Source organism: Phocoena phocoena, chromosome 7 (genome assembly GCF_963924675.1).
Source record: "Phocoena phocoena chromosome 7, mPhoPho1.1, whole genome shotgun sequence".
Classification (NCBI taxonomy): Eukaryota; Metazoa; Chordata; class Mammalia; order Artiodactyla; family Phocoenidae; genus Phocoena; species Phocoena phocoena.
In genome coordinates, this window is record NC_089225.1 from 55,692,604 (window position 1) to 55,713,267 (window position 20,664).

The 20,664-nt window shown below is 43.3% G+C and overlaps 1 protein-coding gene across 1 annotated transcript in view; it reads left to right on the forward strand.

The window, feature by feature from the left end:
• Positions 1 to 20,664, forward strand: part of MAP3K20 (mitogen-activated protein kinase kinase kinase 20) — a 158,929-nt gene that overhangs the window by 113,813 nt on the left and 24,452 nt on the right. The window contains exons 12-16 of the mRNA XM_065880322.1: positions 6,933 to 6,977; positions 8,780 to 8,810; positions 8,908 to 9,047; positions 13,062 to 13,124; positions 14,098 to 14,190. Of these exons, the coding sequence (XP_065736394.1) occupies positions 6,933 to 6,977; positions 8,780 to 8,810; positions 8,908 to 9,047; positions 13,062 to 13,124; positions 14,098 to 14,190 (372 nt within the window). The remainder of the gene's footprint in view (positions 1 to 6,932; positions 6,978 to 8,779; positions 8,811 to 8,907; positions 9,048 to 13,061; positions 13,125 to 14,097; positions 14,191 to 20,664) is intronic.

A 20,664-nucleotide genomic window follows, 5' to 3' on the forward strand; every position in this document is an offset into this window, starting at 1 on the left:
TTCCAGAGGGGTATGAGAATCCTGGATTCTAAATACATGTAGAGATATTTTAAAGATGGAACTAAATATTATAAAAAGAATAGCAAAGATAAGCTGTCCTTACTTAGGCAAAAGTGCAGAATGAAGGGTCCTTTTTATAGCAGATCTAGCCTTCCAGATTTCTTTTTTTTAACCCTGACTCAGCCATGCTGGTGTTAAAGAGAAGTAAATGTAGGTGCTGCTCTGAAAACCTAGCTAGCCAGAGAGATATTCTCAGAATGTTATCACAGAATTGTCAAAGCTTGCTTAAATTATAAAACACTTTATTAAAAAACTACAAAACATTTGTAGTTATGTACACACAGAAAGGCAAAAGAACAAAGAAAGATTTTTTTTCAGTCTAAATTTGAAAGCAGTGCCGTTCGTTTGACTATTAAACCAAAGTACTTTGGGTGGTTCTTTTTATGGAAGATTTTTTTTTTTTTGGGGGGGGGGCTGCATTGGGTCTTCGTTGCTGCGCGCGGGCTTACTCTAGTTGCGGCAAGTGGGGGCTACTCTTCGTTGCGGTGTGCAGGCTTCTCATTGCAGTGGCTTCTCTCATTGTGGAGCACGGGCTCTAGGCACACGGGTTTCAGTAGCTGTGGCACGCGGGCTCAGTAGTTGTGGCACACGGGCTTAGTTGCTCTGCGGCATGTGGGATCTTCCCAGACCGGGACTCGAACCTGTGTCCCCTGCATTAGCAGGTGGATTCTTAACCACTGCGCCACCAGGGAAGCCCATAGAAGATTTAAGAAAGGATATCATCATAGATATTGTCTAATATTATTTCCAAGTATATTTGATCATAAAAAGCCTCCTGGAATTTGAAGCATGACATGCTTCCAATCCCCATTAAGGGTGGAAAATACCACAAAATGATCAGTACTCTGTGCCAGCTTTATTTAGAGAAAAATTACTAATAAAATGTTCTGGGTGTGAAATGTAGAGACCAGTCTGTATAGAATAGTGATAAATAGAAGGATCTGGAGTCAGATCATGATTCAAAATCGCTGTGCAATCTTGGGCAAATTATTTAACTTGTACGTCTGCTCACCTTTAACTTGAGAATGGTAATAGTACTTACCTAAAGGATTGTTGTGAGGATTAAATAAAATGATACATGTAAAGCATTTAACACAATACCAGGCCAATGGTAAGTGGTCAGTTAATGTTAGCTACTGTTAACTATGCCAGTGAAAAGACACTGAAAAATAAGTGGTTTCTGTAACCTGGAAAACGAAACTATCAATTTCAAGTGATATTTGTTGAGTAGGATGAGATGAAAGTTAAAGTGAATAGCTTTCAGGAAAGATAGAGAACATCTTTAGAACGTAAGCTGCAGAGCCGATCTACTCTGTCGCCCTTTGAAGACCATGCACATGGCAAGGTTTAGCTAGTCTGAGGTGTTTGCAGGCCTTGCTACCACCCACAGACCAGGCAAACACGGAAAGAAGAGGTAAACATTTCCCCTAGAAGATGGGTTCCCCACATACCCAATCTGATACACTTCCTATGTCTATGCAAACATAGACACAGATACACACACACCACAGTATATTATATTGCTGGTGACAAACAGGTGCAAACATAAACAGGCATCCTATCTGCACTCAGACATGGAGGAGTCCTCCTTGATTCAAGACGAGCCACTCAAGCAGAAGGTCTTGGAGTGGAGCAGAGGGGATGGTTTTCAGCTCTTGACTTCCCAGCATGCCCTGGGGCTCTGTGCCATGTAACCTGAAGGAGAGCCAGAGACCAGGTAGTTCACAGCCTGTCGTTGCACATCTTCCCAGGCCAAGGTAAAGTCATCCATCCCACCAGTATTCATTGAGCCCCTCCTTTGCGCCCGGTACCGGTCTAGGGAACAGCTAGATGAAAATCTGCACTTGTGGAGCTTACAGGCTAGCAAGCGGAGATGGACAACAAACAGAACAAATGCATCATGTAGTAAACATTTGATAAGTGCACGCTGGGAAACGAAGCAGGGAAGGATGAGGCCCATAGGGGAGTGTTGTGGACTTTAAAGTGTGGTCAGGAAAGGCCTTACCCATAATGGAATCTCTGTGGGCTGATTTTGGGATCTGTGCACCTTATGTAAGAGTGTAAACCTTAAAAAAAAAAAAGAGTGTAAACCTTGTCTCTCATTTGAGAATAACCGGTAACCGGAAATAAATTTAGAACGTATGAAATGAATGGGATGGACATTTAAAAAAATTTACATTAAATAAAAATGTATAATAATAATTAGATCTATTAGGATTATACATAAGGTTTTGGTGCATTAATAAAAGCAGCCAAATAAGGCCTAAAGAGAAAGGTAATAACCCAGACCTAGGTTTACCATCATTCAGGTAATATTTCTCTAATCTCTCGACTGCTGCCATTTTCCTCACAGAAATTCCAGAGATGGTCATAGCTCAATACTCTGCCATCAAGAAACTGCAGAGATTTTGGACACAGCAGAATTGATAACCTCAGTGATACGCTTGCAATGTTCTAACCTAAAATTGGGCTATAGGTAATTACTATAGGGCACTGGCTATTTTACTTTCTGTTCCAAATCAGTGTCTTTCTAGGGTTTTGAACATCCCTGAAATCTGCATCATATAAACAGAATCTTAAAGTGGTTTCACTTGATCTATGAAGATGATTTAGAAGACTTTAGACTCTATTATTAGCCTTATTAAATTTAAAAAGAAATATTTATCAGCCATAGACAGAATTTCTAATGAAGATGTTAATTATACAGCTTTTAATTCACTTTTCAGATCAGTTTTGTTGTTGCTGTTTTTGTGTTTTAACGTCTTTATTGGAGTATAATTGCTTTACAATGGTGTGTTAGTTTCTGCTGTATAACAAAGTGAATCACTATACATATACATATATCCCCATATCCCCTCCCTCTTGCATCTGTCTCCCTCCCACCCTTCCTATCCCACCCCTCTAGGTGGACCCAAAGCACCGAGCTGATCTCCCTGTGCTATGCGGCTGCTTCCCACTAGCCATCTATTTTACGCTTGGTAGTGTATATATGTCCATGCCACTCTCTCACTTCGTCCCAGCTTATCCTTCCCCCTCCCTGTGTCCTCAAGTCCGTTCTCTACGTCTGCGTCTTTATTCCTGTCCTGCCCCCAGGTTCTTCAGAACCTTTTTTTTTAGATTCCATATATATGTGTTAGCATACGGTATTTGTTTTTCTCTTTCTGACTTACTTCACTCTGTATGACACACTCTAGGTCCATCCACCCCACTACAAATAACTCAATTTCGTTTCTTTTTATTAGCCAGTGATTTTTAATATGCAGTAGATTTGTTAGACTTTAACACCAGCTGGGGAATTCAAACTTGATCCCCATGAAAATCAAGGAATTGGGGTGGGGGAAGGTTTGGGAGAGATCTAAAACGATTTCTCATGGCACTACGATGTACACAACTTTGCTTTTCAGAGGTTTCATTGGAGTGGTAAGAATTTCATGAAAGACAATTGTAAAACTTACTCTGAGTTAAATCTTGATCCTTTTTTTTGATACACTCGACTTGTTGCTGCCTTTTGAAACTAGCAGTCTACTGTACCGCATACATAATAAAGCACAATTTTTCTATAATCAGGTACCTTTTGCTGCTTTGGGGTAAGACTGTTTTCCTGTTTAGATGTTAAGCATTTCCAGAGAGAAGAATCTGTTCTGTTCTTTTGATTGTAACATAGCCTGATAGCTGTAGATGCAGCCTGTCTGATGAGAAATGAGCGTCTACCAGGACATCTGGAGGACTAGCTGTGTTTCCTCAGACTCCAGCTTGGTTTGCACTCTATTGCCTGTGAGGAGCTTTCTGGCATGTGATTATTTACTTCAGAGCTAGCGTTTCAGGCACCTACATTAACTATTTTATATTGTGTGCAGAATAATAGACCTTTTAGTGTCAGGTACAATACATTGCACATCTTGCTTTTGCACTGTTTTAAAATTTTTGTACTAAATGATAGAAAATATTTATATTCTTTGAGTGTGAGCTTTGAATAGATGACATTATCACCTTATTGGTTTTTTTTTTAACAAAACGCTTTTCTCAATTATTCTATCGCAGTGTTATTCTGAGCAAGTCCTATGCCAAAATCGTGTATCATGTTTGTATGGAAGATTAAATTTTATTCTTGTGTGGTAAGACTCCTCAGTTATTGACTTCATTGTTGGAATTTGATATTCCAACACAAAGTCCACAATGTATTCAGAAATCCAAGTTGGTGTCATACATTTCATTTTGATGTGAACTTTTCTTTGCTTTCCTTTGTTTTAAGACTCCATTTTGCAATAAACGTTTTGACAGTAAATCCCTTTGTTATGTGTTATTGTGTATATCAGAGCTTTGTTAGATTGGATTCCCAACAACCTTTGAAGGAATCATTATCACACGCATGACCATGAGTGTGAGCTTCTCTCCTGAAATCAATTGGAGTGTAAATAATGAATTTGTAAAGTGATGGGGCAGTCACAAGGTGGATTTTTTTTTTTTTTAAATCCCCAAAGAGAGACAGAAAAGCTTAGCACTCACCCTATAGCAGATACACTGATAATGTTAACAAGGTAGAGCAGACATAGAGGAAATAGGAAGCCACTCTGTGGCTGGAGATATTAACTCTTCTCCCCTGTTCTGCCAAATTCAAACCGTCTTGAAGCAGTGCCTGGCTCCAGCCTTCCTCTCACTAATCTTTGCAAGCAGCATGCAAGAATCCTGCTGGAGCAAGTCTCACACTGAATCCAGCGCCTTTCCCTTGGCGTCATCTTGGTGAGCCACCCTCAGAGCACAAGTCAACTCTTCTCCTCTCCTTCGGACATGAAAACCAAAGATGTTGGTTTTGATTAGTTGTTTCCTTTACAACCTTTATTCAAGAAATACTTATCAATTTTGTTCAGCACAACATTTGGGAATTATATACAAATCAAATCATTCCATACACCCTCACTTCTTCTAAAAGCCAGCCTTGATGCAGCCTTAAACGGCTCTGTAAAGTAAAGCAGTCTGTTGTTTCTTAAACTAATCAAACAAGTTCCTTATTTCACATTTGATTCTGTGATGGGAAAAGCAAATGACGCTTCTGCAGCTGTATCCAGCTGCCCCGTGAAGAAATAAAACTTGTCATGTATTTTCTTTGATCAAGTTCAGTTTTAGATCCTGTTTCTCAAGTCACTTTCGTTTCTGCATTATTAAAGCAGGTGAGTGCATGTGACTACAAACACCAGGTATTTCAGAGGAGGGAAGGGGCAGTCCTGTGGGAATCGGAGCACATGAGGGTAGCGGAGTACATATAGAGTGGTAGCGATTTATACCCTTGCAACTTATCTGTACGTCTCAAACTCTATGCATTCAGATTTATTGTAACTAGTGGGTTTTTAAAATAAATCTGCCTGGCCCCCTAGAGTTGGCTGCAGTTCCCCTTGATCCTTGGACACGCGCACACTGTATCTGGAGCTCCCGTTGAGCAAACGTGCCGTGCCCATCCTTCCTTCCTGTCCCGCCTCCACCACTGCCAGTGTCTTGCCTTGTTGCTTCTCACCAGGAGTCACCTCTCTTCTAGCCCTGCTGTGCCAGCTCAAGCCACTATGCCTTCCATCCCCCACGGCAGTCTATGAAACCCTCCCTTTTCTGTGGTATAGCCATAGACATTGAACTCTATACCAGAGAATTTAGCATCATAGTAAATGCACCCTTCAGTTTTACTCATTCAACAAACTGTTCAACAAAAATTTACCGGGTGTTGTGTGCCAGGCACTCTGATGGGCACTGAGGAAACTAAAATGAAGGTGGCCTTGAACTCCTCCCAAGGTATAGTCCATACCTACTTTACCCCCCCCACCTTAAATTAAAAGCTCCTTGAAGGCAGGGGCATGCCTTTCCTAGCAAGGTTTTGAGCATGTGAATTTAAAATACCTGCAGATTAGAAGGGTTAACTCACCCACCCTCTGATGTTTACACTAATGGTAAAAGTAACCAAAGCCAACTTCTTTTTTTTTCAACTCGCACAAAAAATACTATTTGTAACACGTGTTGAAAGACACTTTGCCATGTTGCCTCATGAGCAATCCAACCATGTTGGCAGGTTAAGCTGGTTAAAACTAATGGCTATAGCAAACTAATTCAAGTCACAAGACACAGATTTTCTTCCCGTTACGTAGGTGTCTATTTAGTCTGTGGCCATGGAGCATATATTGAAGCCAGTAGTCCTTTGGCTCTGAAATTGGGCAGGCAGCAGTCCTCTTGCAGAGTTGTCATTCATGTTTGTATACTTGCCAGGGAGGGAGGTTAGTTTAGTTTAGTTTTAGTTAGAGCAACTCTACAACCTGGGTTCCTTAGGACGGCTCCAATTTTACGTGTCCTTCTAATATTTTGTTTTAAAAATATAGTGCAACTGAGACATTTAAACACTTAGAAATTCCCCTCTAAAAATAAGCATGTAAAACATCTGGTTACCAAGTGGTTGCTTTGGGATTTTCATTAATGATCAAACGATCTTCGTGTTGACTGAGAATTCCGAAGACGGCTCTGGTATCTGACAAACGTCAGAAATTCCTTGACTGCCAAGGCCTTCTCATGGGAGGTAAAACTACTCTCAGTGTGCCAAGTACAAAGAGTGGAAAATCCCAAGATGTGCAGAGTCCCATTGTCACGGCTCACCAAGCACAATGAATTGTTACTGAGAGGTGGTTTGGCTTCTGTGGGCAACATCTTTGGAACCCTGAGAAATTCCTTAACGGTTGGGAAAACTGGTTTCCATTCAATGCCACCTGCAGGAGGAACCAAACCAGAGCTGCTTGGTTTTAGCTGCCCAGAGCTAAAATACTGAAAAGTGTGGGGATAAACCAAAAAGACAGTGATAATATTCCTTCTTTTTTTCCATTTCATTCATATTTCCCATGCAGCTGCTGCCTTCCTTTGAGATTGGTGCTTGGACAGAAGAGGACGTGGTAAGCAGCTTCTTTTAATGCCTCATTTAACCTGGGCGGGTAGTTCATAAATTTGTCCACAAGTTAAAAATACAGGGAGAGGGGTTTGGGCCTTAGGAAAGTGTTAAGTAGGAGAAGTTGACAAATTCCATGTCTTTCTATTTTTAATGCAGTAATGATTTAAAATAAGGCCTCGAGCAAAGCAAGTATCTCTTCAAATCTTACAAGAGGATTCCACCTCCCTATTTGCTCTGAAAGGTATTCCAGGATACAGTAATAAATACCAGTTAAAGGGGGGATCCAGGATACTAAATGAACATACTTGGAAAAAAATTGATCTTAAGTTTTCCCAAAAGACCGGGGATGGACTTGAACCATGGTGGGGAAAGAACTGGTAGAGGCAGTGCCTTAGGCCTGTTCATTTTACCATCTTTACTCTGACCTTCCCAAGAAGGAATAGACCCGAGCTCCCAGACATTCTCTGAAGCGGGAGCCGGAGAAGCCCCGTGTTTGGGGGAAGATGTGAACAGACTAGTTAAGTCCAAAGGAAATCCCACACCCTACAGTCTGGGTAGAGACCCTGAGGAGCAATCCTGCTTAGCCTGTTATATTTCTGTATCTGTTTCCTTAAGTGAAAAACAGGTCCAAGAATTCTTGGTCAGAGACCTCAGGGGTTTTTGCCTGTCCAGGTCCATTTTATAAGTTCAAGGTTTCATTAAATGAGAAAGGAAAAAATAAAAGTTTGTATGCCAGCCTCAGCAGGCCCACACCCCAGGAAACAGACTAGGTACCCCAAAGTCAAACTCATTATTAGAAACTCTTGGGAAGGTCTCTGGAAGGTTTACCAGATTCAACTGGTTTCTGGGCCAGGGCATATGCTCCCAGCCCTTGGTCTTCTGGTGAAGTAATACTGCTTTCAGATGAGCTCGTCTCTGTGGCTTCTGCAGGGGAAGTATGCTGGTACCAGTTGCCTCCATTTCCCATTCCCTGAGTCCTGGTGATTCTAACTTTCCTGCCAGCCCTGCTTAACAAGGACAGAGGACTTAGGCTCGCCTCTTCACAGGCCTCCATATAATGCCTTTATCCCCAGCTGCAAAGTTGGCCCTTCTCATTTGAGAGGAAGTGTTTTAAAAGGCACTGAGCTCTAAAAGCTATTTTTAGTCTTTGCTCTGAGGTTGAGTGGTTTTCAAAGCATTTAAATAAAATTCCAGGGTCAAGGGCTCCCTAGAGAATTGGTGGGCCTGGGTGTGGCCCCCCATTCTGTCTCCCTTCACCTGGATAGTGTGAGAGGCTACGGTAAACACACGCCAAGGGAAATTTCAAGGACTGAGGTTGCTGGGTCCAACCTCATTCTGTGTAGGAAGCTCCACACTTTAACTTGTCTTGGGCCACAAAGCTACTTCATGACCAGGCCTAGAACAGAGGACGTATTTTATCCATCTTTCTGTCCACTGCCGTGTGGTCCCTCTCACTCATACAATTCCTGGGTAAACCAGTGCCCTTCAACAACCCAGGGGACCACTGGCACATGAATGGAAAAAGCATTATAAGTAAGAATCTTCTTGAAAGGATTTTTAAATATCTTTCAAATAAGGAGGAAAACCAATGGTCCTTCAAGGGTCCAAGACCCCCAAAGGGAGGATGTCTCCAATTTGAAACCTTGAAGTTTTAAAACAGTAAAGAGAAAGTCTTCTGTTTTCCCTTTGTGGTTTAGCAAGAATTAAAGGTATTTTAATCCATTGAAAAACTATGTGTTTTACTGTTAAGTCTGGCCACTGACCATGAATGAATCTTCAAAACCACATATGTCCTCTCTTCCACAGTATTTTTGGGTTCAGCAGCTCGTCAGAAAAGGCAAGTGGAAAAACTTACCTTCTTAATTCATGGAGTTAACTTTGCTTGGGACGTGATTGAGTCTAATTTTATTCTGTCTTCTAATCACTCCCTTCAGGTGACACTTCGGAGGAGATGAGCATATATGCGAACTTGTTTAAGGAAAACAACATTACAGGAAAGCGACTGCTTCTTCTCGAGGAAGAAGACTTGAAAGACATGGGCATCGTCTCCAAGGGGCATATCATCCATTTAAAGGTACCTCAGAAAGGGAGAACATTCAGTCAGCAAATCTTTATTGAGCTTCTACTGTGGAGTAGGTCATGTGTCATGTTAGAGGCTGAGCTGGTGGTCACAGTCTGGAAATACTTCATACCAGCTGATCGTTAGCTGCTGCCCCCATGGGACCCCTACTCCCTCTTCATAATCCCAGAACAAAGGGTTAATACCTGGTCCAGCAGAAGTCACGTGGATACACCTGCATAGAACCCCCGTGCCCTCAGGAAGTCTCTAGTCTAGTGGAGAAGACAGTCATTAATCATGCAAAAATGGTAACATGGCAGTTGTAAGAAGTGCCACAACGGAGAGCTGAGGTTGGGCTGAGGGGAGGCTTCTGTGCAGAAGTTATGGAGTTGAGAGCTGAAGGGCCAGGAGGTGTAAGTGGGTGAAGGGTGTGGGGAGGAGGTGTTTTGGCGGCAGGGCTCTGCCTGTGGAGGGGCCTCAGTGTGGGAAGAAGCATCGTGTGGCACTAAAGCCGTGTGCGCCTGCAGAGCTGCCAGCCCACCCGGCAATAACAGGAGGCAACTTGCTTTGAGGCCAGAGAGGCTGGATATCCATTAGGGACCCCTAACGATGCCAGGACGTGTCCACAGACTGAGTGAAGTCTGCAATCTTCCAAATTTTACCCAGAACAGACACCACCTTATGTGTACCCTTATCCCTCATTTTCTCAGGAAATCCTAACATTTCCCCCCAGAACTTCAGTCTTGAAAGCTTTCCTTTCTTTTTTTCTTAATAAATCTATTTATTTATTTATTTATTTATTTGGCTGTGCTGGGTCTTCGTTGCTGTGCACAGGCTTTCTCTAGTTGCGGCCAGTGGGGCCTACTCTTCCTTGAGGTGCACGGGCTTCTCATTGCAGTGGCTTCTCTTGTTGTGGAGCAGGGCTCTAGGCACACGGGCTTCAGTAGTTGTGGCACATGGGCTCAGTTGTTGTGGCACACGGGCTTAGTTGCTCCGCGGCATGTGGGATCTTCCCAGACAAGGGCTCGAACCCGTCTCCCTTGCATTGGGAAGCGGATTCTTAACCACTGCACCACCAGGGAAGTCCCTTAAACACTTTCAAAGCTAAACCTCTGTTTTTGTTGTTGTTGCTTTTTTTGTAGTTTAGCAACCAGTTCTGTTTTTCTGTTTCTTTGTTTTGTTTTGCTTTTTAGTTACTCAAACCAAATAACACTTGCTGGCATCTGTGTACACCTTGTTATTATTCAGAGGTCTGTTTCAAGAGAGATCTTACAATGAAATCGAGTTTACGCCCCAAACCTCCTCAACCCCAGTGTGGGTAGACGGAAGGGTGGACACAGGTTAGAAAGAAGAGAAATAGAATAAAGAAGGAAATGTAGGGACTTCGCTGGTGGGTCCAGTGGGTAAGATTCCGCGCTCCCCATGCAGGGGGCCCGGGTTCGATCCCTGGTCGGGGAACTAGACCCCGCATGCATGCCACCAACTATGCGTCCACAGGCCGCTACTAAGACCCCACATGGCGAAAATAAATAGATAAATAAAATAAATATTTTTTTTTAAAGGGAAGGAAATGTAGAAAAAGCAACTTCTTATCCAAATCCACATCTTGACAAAGGCTCTACCAACTTGCCAACAACTTTCCCCTTTGCCTCAGTTGGAGCTACTGATACCAGGCTTTTTCAGGGAAATCCTCCCTGAGGTCCAAAGAGAACACATCCACTTCTGTCCTATGGGCCCTGAATCCACATAAGGAACATCCTTACAGCCCCTCAGCACCCTTTAGATGATGGCTTAGCCTTAACCTACCACCTGCTCCCTCTCACAAGATGGGCAGGAAACCTCGTGCATAAACATACATCTTAAATGATGGTAAATAATTTAATCTCAACCTCCAGCTGTGGGCAAATCCGTCCTGAAAAGCAACGCTGGCTTAGATGGGCTACAGTAGGAAAAATTCTTCTCTCTGGTACAGAGAAGTTTCAGGGTTCAAAGAGAGACATTTGATAAATCTTGTCCTATTTAGCAGATGCCAAAAAGATGCTCCCAACTCCCCTTCCCCTCTCCTGCCTTTGAAATAGGACTCGTTCCTTAAGGAGCAGTCAGGAGGAAAAGGGGTGGCAAGTTGTGATAGCTCCTCAACAGCCTCGGTGATTTAAATATTCCCAGACCCAGCCTACGACAGTCTAAGTGCCCCTCTGTGCTGGTTGGTATCGTTAGAGCAAGCGATGTCCAAACTTACTGATTATGGTTCAGCAAATCCAGTGGATGCCTACTGATCACAGTCCTGGGCCTGCGAAGAAACAAAGACTCCTGCCCTTAAGGAATTTGCATCCCAGAAAAGAGAGAAAACATGTATATACAGCTTCTCTTAATTCAGAGTCTTGGCATTTGGGAGCGGAGTGTCTGTCCTGAGCTCCAAAGGGGGGGTGTAGCCAGCATCTGCAGGGACCGCAGACTCCCTCCTGGAAGAGTCTGTATGTGCACAGAAAGGCAGTCAGTCCCTGGGGGGGGTGGGTCTCAAAAGTCAGGCGTGCGGGCCCTACACCTCTGCCAAAGCCAGGGCCCTATTACAGTGGCCGCCCCAGGGGTGGGCAGGGGTGGGGGGCTTGGCCCACAGGTGACACTCTCTTAAACTCAGCTGGGTCCTGGGTACTTCTGACAAATAAGCTTACACGAGAGGGAAAGAGTAAGGGGAAAGGGTCATGGAAACGGCCCTTTCCATGGGAGGTCTGGGAGCATCCTTCATATACTCTCGGGGCAACGAGGATAAAGAATCCTTCAAGCTGGGCCATTCGGGATGGGACGCTGCAAGGGGACCTCCAGACTGGAAGAACCTGCCTGGTCCTGTGACAGTGCTTCACACGCGCACACACACACCCATCCAGAGGGTGAGAAAGTGCCCTCGATTCTCTGCGGTCTCACTGAGGAAGGCAGGGCATTGTTGTACACCTTCTCAACGAGTGAGTCTCTCAGCCTACAGATGGTCGATTATACAACTGCAAAGTGGACAGTCTGTCCACCTGCCCTTTGCTACTTGGTTGTTCCTTTCAGCCTGTCTTGGCGTCCTCCTCACCCGAGCCTGGAAGCCCTCTGTGGAGGAACCTTGAAGGAGGAATAGAGCCTAACATCCAACAAGTGCTCATTATTGGATGATGTGTCAACAGCTTTCATTTCACTTTTTGTTTTGTTTTGTTTTTTTGTATTTTTGCGGTACGGGGGCCTCTCATTGCCGTGGCCTCTCCCGTTGCGGCGCGCAGGCTCCGGATGCGCAGGCTCAGCGGCCATGGCTCACGGGCCCAGCCGCTCCGCGGCACGTGGGATCCTCCCGGACCGGGGCACGAACCCGTGTCCCCTGCATCGGCAGGCGGACTCTCAACCACTGCGCCACCAGGGAAGCCCTCATTTCACTTTTTTAAAAATGCATCTAATTTTTCTTACATCGGTACTTTTTTACTCTCTATGTGATATGCTCAGTTCACAGAAAAGCTGGATTATACCTGATGAGTATAAACAAGAATCATCATTTAAATTGTCCTCCTTTCCTTTAAGAGTCCTTTGTCCTCCACTGGGGAAGGGAGCTTTGGACACAAACCCACAGAAAAGCCCTTTCAATGCAGTAAACCCTTTAGTGAGATTTCAGCCCTAATGAGAGCCTCTGGTGATATATTCATGTTCTTTGTTGTTTTTCCCACAATTACTCGGGGTGACAACTGCATTCTGTACAGTAGAATATTAACTTCTCACTACTATACTCTACCGGTATTTGAAGAACGGTTTTATTTATTTTTTCCTCTGAGATTAAACATCTTTAAAATATCTTCCTGTTCCATTAAATAATTATAAACTACCTATAATACTTTGAACAACCAGGTTTATTCTCAATAGATGTTGGATATTAACATCCCCAAGGTATTTTGTGAACTACGTAAATAAAGAATGCCTTTACATGTGGGCAACAATTTAATCCTTTCTTGGCATTATCGGATCATTAATAAAGTCATGTGGGTTTCTTGTGTTTTTTTTTTACAGTCGGCCATTGAGAAGTTAACCCACGATTACCTAAACTTGTTTCACTTCCCACCACTCATTAAGGTAAGGAAGGTTTTTCTTACTGAGAATATGCTACTTTTATTGACATATGTACCAGCCACATCCACACCTAAATTTGCCAATGTCGGAAACCGTTGTTTGAAGTGAAATGTAATCATATCTGTCCAACAAAAGGCCCTTTGAGTGAAGCTGAGGATGTGCATAAATGGAACAACCTTGTTCCCTGCAAGTTGAAATATTAACAATACGGTCATGATAAGAACAACACATGTCACCTTAGTGGCTAGGGGATATAAGTGCTAACATTGTAGGTGAGGACCTCTGGCCTCCCACCTGGCTCGGGAGACCTTTGTCCGACATGGAAGCCACCGAAGGAATTCACACGCTAAGCTCTGGATTGCCACTTGCACTGAGGGGTAGAAGTTTTATTGTTTGAATAACATATTAGTATATTTAACATATTATTTTGAATATAGTCTAAAGGTATACAGCATAGTTTGTTATAAAATTAGTAGATACTTGCAAACAATATACAGAACTCTTCTCATTCACCACCAACTCTGGTTTTCCATCTCTAAGCCCACGAAGATTCATTTGTTCCTCTGCTTGGCCCTCTATCCACAGATGCTCTAGGAACTGCATAATTCTTCTTTGGGATTAGGGTGTAAATATCTTGAGTGTTGTGAAACTCTCAAGGTGAAGTCTCTGTGCATCTCCAGGGACGAAGTGCATTTCTGGGGTAAAATTGCCCAATGCAAGATGCATTGTGAAAAATGTAAGATGGTGTCATTCAGTTTGCAGTGCATGAGACGAATCATTTGGCAAAGTTCTCAAAGGCTTAATATGTCATTTCTCTTGCTTTTAGTAATTGGAATTTGTAGTGTATTCCAAAATAACCAAAAATTAAGCAATAGATTAGAATGGAAAAACTAGTGCTGGGAAATCATCTCCTTTACATGGGAAGTAAAAGTAAAAACACTATGTAGTATAAACAGTGCTTAGTTTTCTGTTTCAGGACTCAGTAGGTGAACCTGAAGAAAATGAGGAAAAAATAGTGAACCTTGAACTTGTTTTTGGTTTTCACTTGAAACCAGGGACTGGCCTACAGGTAAATCATATTTTAAATCCTTTGGATCAATTTCAGTCTAATTTACTCTTTTTCTCTCCTGGAACTGTGTGGTTTTATATACCCCCTACCAGCTGGTAACATGATTCTGAGTAAATTTATAGACTTTATAAAATAGAATTTAATTGAAAGGCTGCCAGCTGCCTCTGTAAGCCAGTCTAGGAATCGTTCTCATTCAGCTGAAGAGCCCTGTGTGAGGCCACCCAAACCCTCAAGGAAACGCACTGCAAACCATGGTGGGCAGTGGGGAGTGTTAAGGTCGGGGGCACGGACACTAGAGTAATTGTTTATGCTTCTTGGCGTCACAGCTTCCTGATTCCAGTTTCTTTGTTTTTTAAGGGGAATCACTTTTATAATATCGAGAATAGAACAACAGCAAGAATGGAACTGTAGGCAAAATGGAAACCTAGATTATCAACGCTAAATGGGGTGGCAGGACATTTGACCAAATCTCATTCAGTCAGGCTGCTACTTCATGTTATGTTTAGAGTCTGGGCAAATTACGTGGGCTAGGTGTCATATGAATTGGAATCATAATAGGTTTTTGTTACTTTGGATTACTATGAATAGCCAGTAATAGTGATCACGTCTATTAATTGACCACTCGTGTTCCAGGCATACAGGACTCAGATGTAGGTGCTATTTTCCCCCATTTTACAAATAAGGAGACTACGGCTCTGAAAGGCCAATTAACTTGTCCAAGGGTTACGTGGCTAGCAAGTAGCAGAAGACGGATCTGACGCAGGCCTCTCTGACCCCAGAACCAAACTCTTAACTACTGCACTATTGGTACCTTTCCTTTGATGCTGCAAAGAGACCTTGTAAAAACAACTCCTCACAACATGAGCCCGTTGCTCTAGGAGAGCTGGTGGGGCTCAGCTGGCCCACCGGCCCTCACTAATTAAACCATGCTTACCCCAGGTCATTCCTGGAACCAGCACTTGGGAATGACTGGAAATTGTTGCAAGGGGTTAGTTTTACCAGGGGCTTCAAAAGATGCTCTTTCTTGGGCTTCCCTGGTGGCGCAGTGGTTAAGAATCCACCTGCCAATGCAGGGGACATGGGTTCGAGCCCTGGTCCGGGAAGATCCCACATGCCGCAGAGCATCTAAGCCCGTGCGCCACAACTACTGAGCCTGTGCTGTAGAGCCCGCGTGCCGCAACTACTGAAGCCCGTGTGCCTAGAGCCCATGCTCCGCAACGAGAGAAGCCATCGCAATGAGAAGCTCGTGCACTGCATCGAAGAGTAGCCTCCGCTCACTGCGACTAGAGAAAGCCCGTGCACAGCAGCAAAAGACCCAAAGCAGCCAAGATAAATAAATAATAAAATAAATAAATTTATATTAAAAAAAAAGATGCTCTTTCTAGACACTGGACAGAGTGTTTTACCTGCAACACTGCAGGTATATTGATGCTCTCGCTGAATGGAAATCTTAACCTCCCTTGTTTGGGCCACAGAACTTGGTTGAGTGAAAGCTGCTCTGACTCTAGGTGTCTGGTATAGGAACACTTTTCTTTTCCCTCTGTGAATGGGTCACTGTCTATTCATGCCTGTTGTTAGAAGCAGCTACCAGAAAGGGGGGCAAGAGAGTAAATTCCTCTCCAACAATAAGCAAGGGCCCTTCCAATCCTGAGATTCTGTAGCTGTGGGCACCCCAGGTCCATCTGATGGTAAATAAATAGCACATTTTAATTTGCCTTTTTGGGGATGTTCAACTCTATGGCACTTTATTTATGAGTACTCTGTGTTTAAACATTTTTATGGCTTGGATGGGGTAAAAGAAGAGGGAAGAATTTTCCTGAAAAAGACTTGTCAAGAGTAATCTCAACCAAGAAAATTATTTTCAATTAACAAAGAAATGACTTGTTAATGTGGAAAACTGAAATAGGTACATAGTTAGTAAAAATCAGAAGCTATAAATGATATTGGAGACCAAATATAGTGGTCTGGTTTTCACCATGATGGTATAGACTTCTTGAGTCGTTGGTTATCCACAAGGCCTAAAGTCACTGCAACTTTCGATTATCTGCTGATCCTTGGTCACCCATGCAGAGTAATAATTTCATCCATTCACTCAGCAGAAATTTACTGAGGACATACTGTGTGTCTGGCTCAATGCCAGATGCTCATAATGCAAAGTAATAAAGTATAGTACTGCCTTGCAAGGAACCCATAGTTTATGGGAATAGACAAGATCAGTGAATGGTTTTAATACAGAATGATGCAGTTTTTACAACATCACGCACATCATTCAGTGAAATCGCAGTGGATGAGCACTGAAGTGATGTAGAAAGGGGTCAGAAGAGGATCTTGACGTCTTCTTGGTAGAGGTGATACTTGAACTAAAATTTGAAAACCATCAGGAATTATTAGGTAGGGAGAAGACATTGAAGGCGAAAGGAACAGCATGTGCGAAAGCTCAGAAGCCAGGAAAACACAGGCAGCTCTTCTGTGGACTGATTTCTATAGGACCTCACAACTCAACTCAAGCATCGCTCCCTCTGGGGCAACTTTAATATGGAGCAGGTGGAATAGCGTGGGGAGAGTTAAGGCCAGAATAGTGGCTGGAGACCAGAAAAGGAACTGTTTTACGTGCTGAGCTAAGGAGTTTGAAGAGTTTTAAGCAGGGAGTAGAGAGGATTCTATTTGCGTTTTAAAAAGATCTCTCAAAAGCACAGAGAAGGATGAATTGGAAAGGGCTCGGGATAGAGTGATAAAGTCCTGTGTGGGGCAGTGCAGACAACCAGGTGAAAAGGGACAAGGAGCTGAGGCTATGCAGTGCCATGGAAGTGCCCTGTGTCCAGGGACACTGAGACGGAACTGATCAGACCGAACTGATCAGACTATGTCACTAGCTGGAGTTGGGGTGATAGGGAGGAGCCAGGACGGCACCCAGTTTCTAAGGTGAGCAGCTGGATAGATGACATTATAATGCAATAGATCAAAAGTGAAATATAGGGCTTCCCTGGTGGCGCAGCGGTTGAGAGTCCGCCTGCTGATGCAGGGGACGCGGGTTCGTGCCCCGGTCCGGGAAGATCCCACATGCTGCGGAACGGCTGGGCCCATGAGCCATGGCGGCTGAGCCTGCGCGTCCGGAGCCTGTGCTCTGCAACGGGAGAGGCCACAGCAGTGAGAGGCCCACGTACCGCAAAAAAAAAAAAAAAAAAAAAGAGTGAAATATACAATGCGGATGTAACACCAAGGTGCTAAAAGAATAAAGAAGTGACGGGAATGGGTGAGGTTAATCAGGAAAAGCTTTTTTTCCTTTTCTTTTAAATTTTTAAAAAGTTTTTGGCCACGCCACGCGGCTCGCAGGATCTTAGTTCCCCAACCAGGGATTGAACCTGGGCCCTCAGCAGTGAAAGTGCAGAGTCCTGACCACCAGGGAATTCCCAGGAAAAGCTTTTTTTGGAAGGGATGAGTTTAGAATATGGGCTCAAAGAGGCTCATGGTCGTTTGCAAATAATTTTCTGAATATGATGTTTTAAAACTTATGCTTAGAGAGTCCTTCTTTCTGAAGAGCTCAAGTTATTTCATCATGTCATCTCATTTGTCCCCCTTGGCATTTCTGTGAGATACATAAGGCACATGGTATTGTCATCCTTGATTAGAGAAAGTGTGTTACCAGCCTAGGGTAAGAGGACGGAGCTGAGACCAGAAATTACATCTTCATCATCACCTATATATTAAACATGTGCTAAGCTCTAATACCTGGCCCAAGATATTTAAGCCATCTGGAAACTTCCACAAAATAATCCTAGAGTAAATTATTGTCCAGGTCTAAACTACCCAATTATGTCAGACTATAACCTAACATTTTGAAATATCTTCTCACAAATGTGCTTTAAATTGAAATTTAAATTCCCCACATGAAAACCTTGTTACCCTGACCCTTCAAGGTAGAACCCAAGAAAAAAGGTCATCCTCAAAATCCCAATTAACTGAGTTCCCATAAGCCCATCTTCACGGAAAAGATGAAGCCTTTACCCCATCTCCATGACTAGAATAAGTTACACGAGAACACTGGGGTTTTGGAAGTTCTCTCCAAACCTGAGTTTGTGTATCAGGGAGATTCGCTTGACCATTTCACCTTTTCTTTTACAATTAAAATGAAAGATATATTCTAACGGCAGCCACTGGGAATAATGTATGACAGTGACTTTATCATGAAAATAGTAGCTATGTTTTCCCATTGCCTCTGAAAAGGACCACCAGTTAGCTAGCACTTAAAATTGGTTTGTTGTTTCAGTAACTGGCCTACTAAGAGGAAACAATGGAAATGTGACCTTATCCACAAATATACAAATATATGTAGAAAATAAAGCCTTTTCTTGTAAGAAAGACCTGTCGACCCTTATGGTCAAAGAATTCAGATTCAATTCTTTTTTTAGCCTCATTTTACAACTAGATGGATTATGGCACATAAGTGAGGTTGATTCACCAGACCAAGGAAAGCCTTTCACGTCTGGGAGCCTGTGCCTGCTCCAGTGGTCCAGAGCACCTGCGTGACCCCCTGCCCATGAACTTAGTCTCTGCTGCCGCCCCCAACCCCTCAGGATGACCAGGCCCTCACCACCAGCACCATATGGAATTCAAGAATTCATCCACAAATGAAACAAACATCCTCTTTCCTTTCCTTTTTTGAGACAACCTGGCAGGGGAAATAATTGGACAAAAGGGTTCCCTGAAAATTTTAATTAATAAGAAGTTAAGAATAAGTTTTACCCATTTACCTGACCCATTTCTAAAGAGTAAAGTTAATTATTAATTTGAATAACAATGTACATTGAGGGAGCCTCCAAGTTGACAGTGGTATTGGCAGAAATTGGGTCTTTCTCAGCTCAAGTTTCCTGGGCGAAGGGCTTGAAATGCTTATGGTAATTATTATTATTTCATACCTCAGCCAGACATTGTGGCAAGTGCTTTGCAAACATTTTTCTGGTGTAATTGTTACCATCCACCCTCATAGGGAGCAGTATCCCTGCAGGCCCAGGAGGAAACTGAGGAGGAGAGAGGAAAAGTTCCTCCCCCAGAGTTCCTACCTGGTTAGGGGCAGGTCCAGCCCAGGGGCTCAACCTTGGTGTCATACTGCTTCTTTTTGAAAAGTATCATCATCCCCCAAAATAGGTGTATTGGTAATAAAAAGGCAAACACCTTTTTTGGTCAGTTAATACTAAACCACCACTATTTTTGTTTCATGTGGAAAGTGCCTTGCATTTTATAATCTAAGGCCTTTGACTCGCTACAGAAGGAAAGCGGCTTCTGGAATCTCAGGCAGCTTCATGCACTCCCCAGGGTGGCGACCACCCTTTTTTATTGAAATATTCAGCTGCATAGAGTTTATTATTATATCTCTTATAAGCTCACCAGTCAGGAACATTGATTCTCAAATTGCCAAGGAATAAACTGTCAACTCACCCGGGAGTTTTCTCACCGAGATCCTTTTGAGACCTTGTGTCATAAAAATTCAAAAGCAGAGTTAGGAGGGAACTCTCCGAGGAGCCGTTCATTCTTTGCGTGTGCTGGACAGTCACAGACTTTTCTCTCGTGTCCTTAGTCCCTTTTCTCCCCAGTGAGGCAAGGAAACCTGATTGAAACTGGGCTCCCTTGGGTCTAAGTGGATCACCAGCTGTAGAGAAGAGATGAGCTTAGGGGAGAAGCCTGGGAAACGACACCCTGGGTCCAGTGGACCCTTAACTAGAGACTGGCTTCCAGACTCCAGCCACCTCCCTCCAGATGACCATCTCTTGTGATTTCCTTTCGAGAGGCATTTTTGAAGGGGCAAGCGAACCAGGTAGAGAAAATAAGAGGGACATTTGGAAGGGGTGGAAGCAGCACTAACTGGCCCCATCGGAATAGAAGGCTTCTCCGTCCCCCTTGCCTCCCTCCTTACATCCGTCACTGTTGGCACCTGGCCCCCTTCTCCCACTCCCCACCCGAAGAAATTCAGTCAATAGTTCTGCTTCTCCAGTTGTTTAGCTATAGGTTACAAATGCTGCTTTTCACAAATACTTCCCACTTCCTATGGTGCTTTTACGTCTCTATTAGATTGCTTATAAAATGTGGCATTTAATAAACTTAATTGAATCTCCAGGCCCTTTCTCAAAGCACTATAAATATTAAAAACTGCCAAATAGGGCTTTTTTTTCCTATTGTGGAGTTTTTATAAATGGATAGATAAACATGAATAAAATAACAGGGCACAAAGGATTTTGTAAGGAAGTAAAAAGTCAACACCTTTTGTACATTTCAGAAGAACTAAAAGGCAGTGCTTTGCCTTACTTTTTTTTTATATTAATTTATTTATTTTTGGCTGTGTTGGGTCTTCGTTTCTGTGCGAGGGCTTTCTCCACTTGCAGCGAGTGGGGGCCCCTCTCATCACGGTGCGTGGGCCTCTCACTGTTGTGGCCTCTCCCATTGCGGAGCACAGGCTCCAGACGCGCAAGCTCAGTAGTT